At 46.2% G+C, this 2,500-nt stretch overlaps 1 protein-coding gene across 1 annotated transcript in view; it reads right to left on the reverse strand.

Annotated features, from left to right (window-relative positions):
* LOC124042228 (lysosomal cobalamin transport escort protein LMBD1-like) overlaps window positions 1–2,500 on the reverse strand; it is a 148,218-nt gene that overhangs the window by 9,313 nt on the left and 136,405 nt on the right. Inside the window, exon 11 of the mRNA XM_046360645.1 lies at window positions 2,366–2,468. Within this exon, the coding sequence (XP_046216601.1) occupies window positions 2,366–2,468 (103 nt within the window). The remainder of the gene's footprint in view (window positions 1–2,365; window positions 2,469–2,500) is intronic.

Consider the following 2,500-nt stretch of genomic DNA (forward strand, 5'->3'; position numbering starts at 1 on the left):
GTAGGGGGAGTGCTGCTCGGTGTGAGGTAATACAGTAGGGGGAGTGCTGCTCGGTGTGAGGTAATACAGTAGGGGGAGTGCTGCTCAGTGTGAGGTAATACAGTAGGGGGAGTGCTGCTCAGTCTGAGGTAATACAGTAGGGGGAGTGCTGCTCAGTGTGAGGTAATACAGTAGGGGGAGTGCTGCTCGGTGTGAGGTAATACAGTAGGGGGAGTGCTGCTCAGCGTGAGGTAATACAGTAGGGGGAGTGCTGCTCAGTCTGAGGTAATACAGTAAGGGGAGTGCTGCTCAGAGTGAGGTAATACAGTAGGGGGAGTGCTGCTCTGTGTGAGGTAATACAGTAGGGGGAGTGCTGCTCAGTGTGAGGTAATACAGTAGGGGAAGTGCAGGAACGTACAGGAACGTACTCAAGAGAACGTCTTCAAAGAATGCACTCAGAGCATGGTAGTATGGAGCTAGGTAGTATACATATTGAGAAACTGTAGGTGTGTGTGTGTCTAGCTGTGTGTTCGCTTCAGTGGGTCGCTCAAAAAATAATATATTTAAACGTTTTTGAAAACTCTTTGAAAGTCATGCTGACGGAAAAGGACTGTCCAATAAGTTGCTTTGGCTGCACGACACTGTGGAGGAAATGTTAATGCCTGGCACTTTGGCAGCTTTACACTCATAACTCCGACTGGGCTTGACATGCATGTTAAATAGTAGGATACACTGTGACCTTTACAATTCCCATCATCATATCCTCCTACAAGCCAATCAGGGGCTGAATGATCTCAAATAGCAGCCTATGTTCTATATATGTCAACAACTCTCTCTCTATCTCTCAAAAGTAGTGCGCTATGTAGGGATTAGGAACCCAGGGTTTTGGTCATTCACATCACATAGAAGACATTATGAATACGCCAGTAATGTGGTGGTGATTATTCTCCTTCACCATGAGTCCTAGGGGAATAATATATTTTAATTAAAGTATCCTACTCTAATTGCAGAAATCAACGGCCAGGACTTGTCTCTGGCGGTGTCCCAAATGGCACCTTATTCCATATATAGTGCACTACTTTTAACCTGGGCCCATAGGGATCATGTCAAAAGTAGTGCACTATATAGGGAATGGAGTGCCATTTGGGACTCATTCTTTCCCTAGTACTTCTTGATCTAATTAGCTGATTTGACAACGATGACGAAGGGTGGCAATGGAACAATTATATACCAAGGCACCAGAACACTTACCATTCCACTACTAAAATCAAATTAAAGTAAAATGCATTGAACTACTCATTTAAATCTCTACCGAGCCAACTTACCATTGCACCACTAACATCAAGTTAAAGTAAAATGCATTGAACTACTCATTTAAATCTCTACCGAGCCACTTACCATTCCACTACTAACATCAAGTTAAAGTAAACTACATTGAACTACTCATTTAAATCTCTACCGAGCCACTTACCATTCCACACTTCTGATAAAGTAATATCTAAAAGTTAAAATTATGAACATTATCCCACTGAGGACAACGGCATGGAACATTATCCCACTGAGGCCAACGGCATGGGACATTATCCCACTCGAGGCCAACGGCATGGAACATTATCCCACTGAGGCCAACGGCATGGAACATTATCCCACTGAGGCCAACGGCATGGAACATTATCCCACTGAGGCCAACGGCATGGAACATTATCCCACTGAGGCCAACGGCATGGAACATTATCCCACTGAGGCCAACGGCATGGGACATTATCCCACTGAGGCCAACGGCATGGGACATTATCCCACTGAGGCCAACGACATGGAACATTATCCCACTGAGGCCAACGACATGGAACATTATCCCACTGAGGCCAACGGCATGGGACATTATCCCCGAGGCCAACGGCATGGGACATTATCCCACTGAGGCCAACGGCATGGGACATTATCCCACTGAGGCCAACGACATGGAACATTATCCCACTGAGGCCAACGGCATGGGACATTATCCCCGCCAACGGCATGGAACATTATCCCACTGAGGCCAACGGCATGGAACATTATCCCAATGAGGCCAACGGCATGGAACATTATCCCACTGAGGCCAACGACATGGAACATTATCCCACTGAGGCCAACAGCATGGAACATTATCCCACTTTAAGGAACGGCATGGGACATTCCCACAGAGTATACTCCCAGGCCAACAGCATGGGACATTATCCCCCTGAGGCCAACGACATGGAACATTATCCCAATGAGGCCATACGACATGGAACATTATCACACAGGCCAAACATTAACCCACTTTTGGAATTCAGCAGACGTTCTTATTCAGAGCGACTTACAGTAAGTGCATTCATCTACACACAGACACACAAACAGTACTCACAGGCTGTAGAATCAGCAGGAGTTCATTCAGAGGGTTGGTCAGGTTGGTGCCAAACACCATGAAGCCAGAACTGATGCCAGCAGAGTGAAGAGCTTTGTCCAAACTGCACAACAGAACAGACTAGTTTAGTTCTCT

This window comes from Oncorhynchus gorbuscha, linkage group LG08, assembly GCF_021184085.1.
Source record: "Oncorhynchus gorbuscha isolate QuinsamMale2020 ecotype Even-year linkage group LG08, OgorEven_v1.0, whole genome shotgun sequence".
Lineage (NCBI taxonomy): Eukaryota > Metazoa > Chordata > Actinopteri > Salmoniformes > Salmonidae > Oncorhynchus > Oncorhynchus gorbuscha.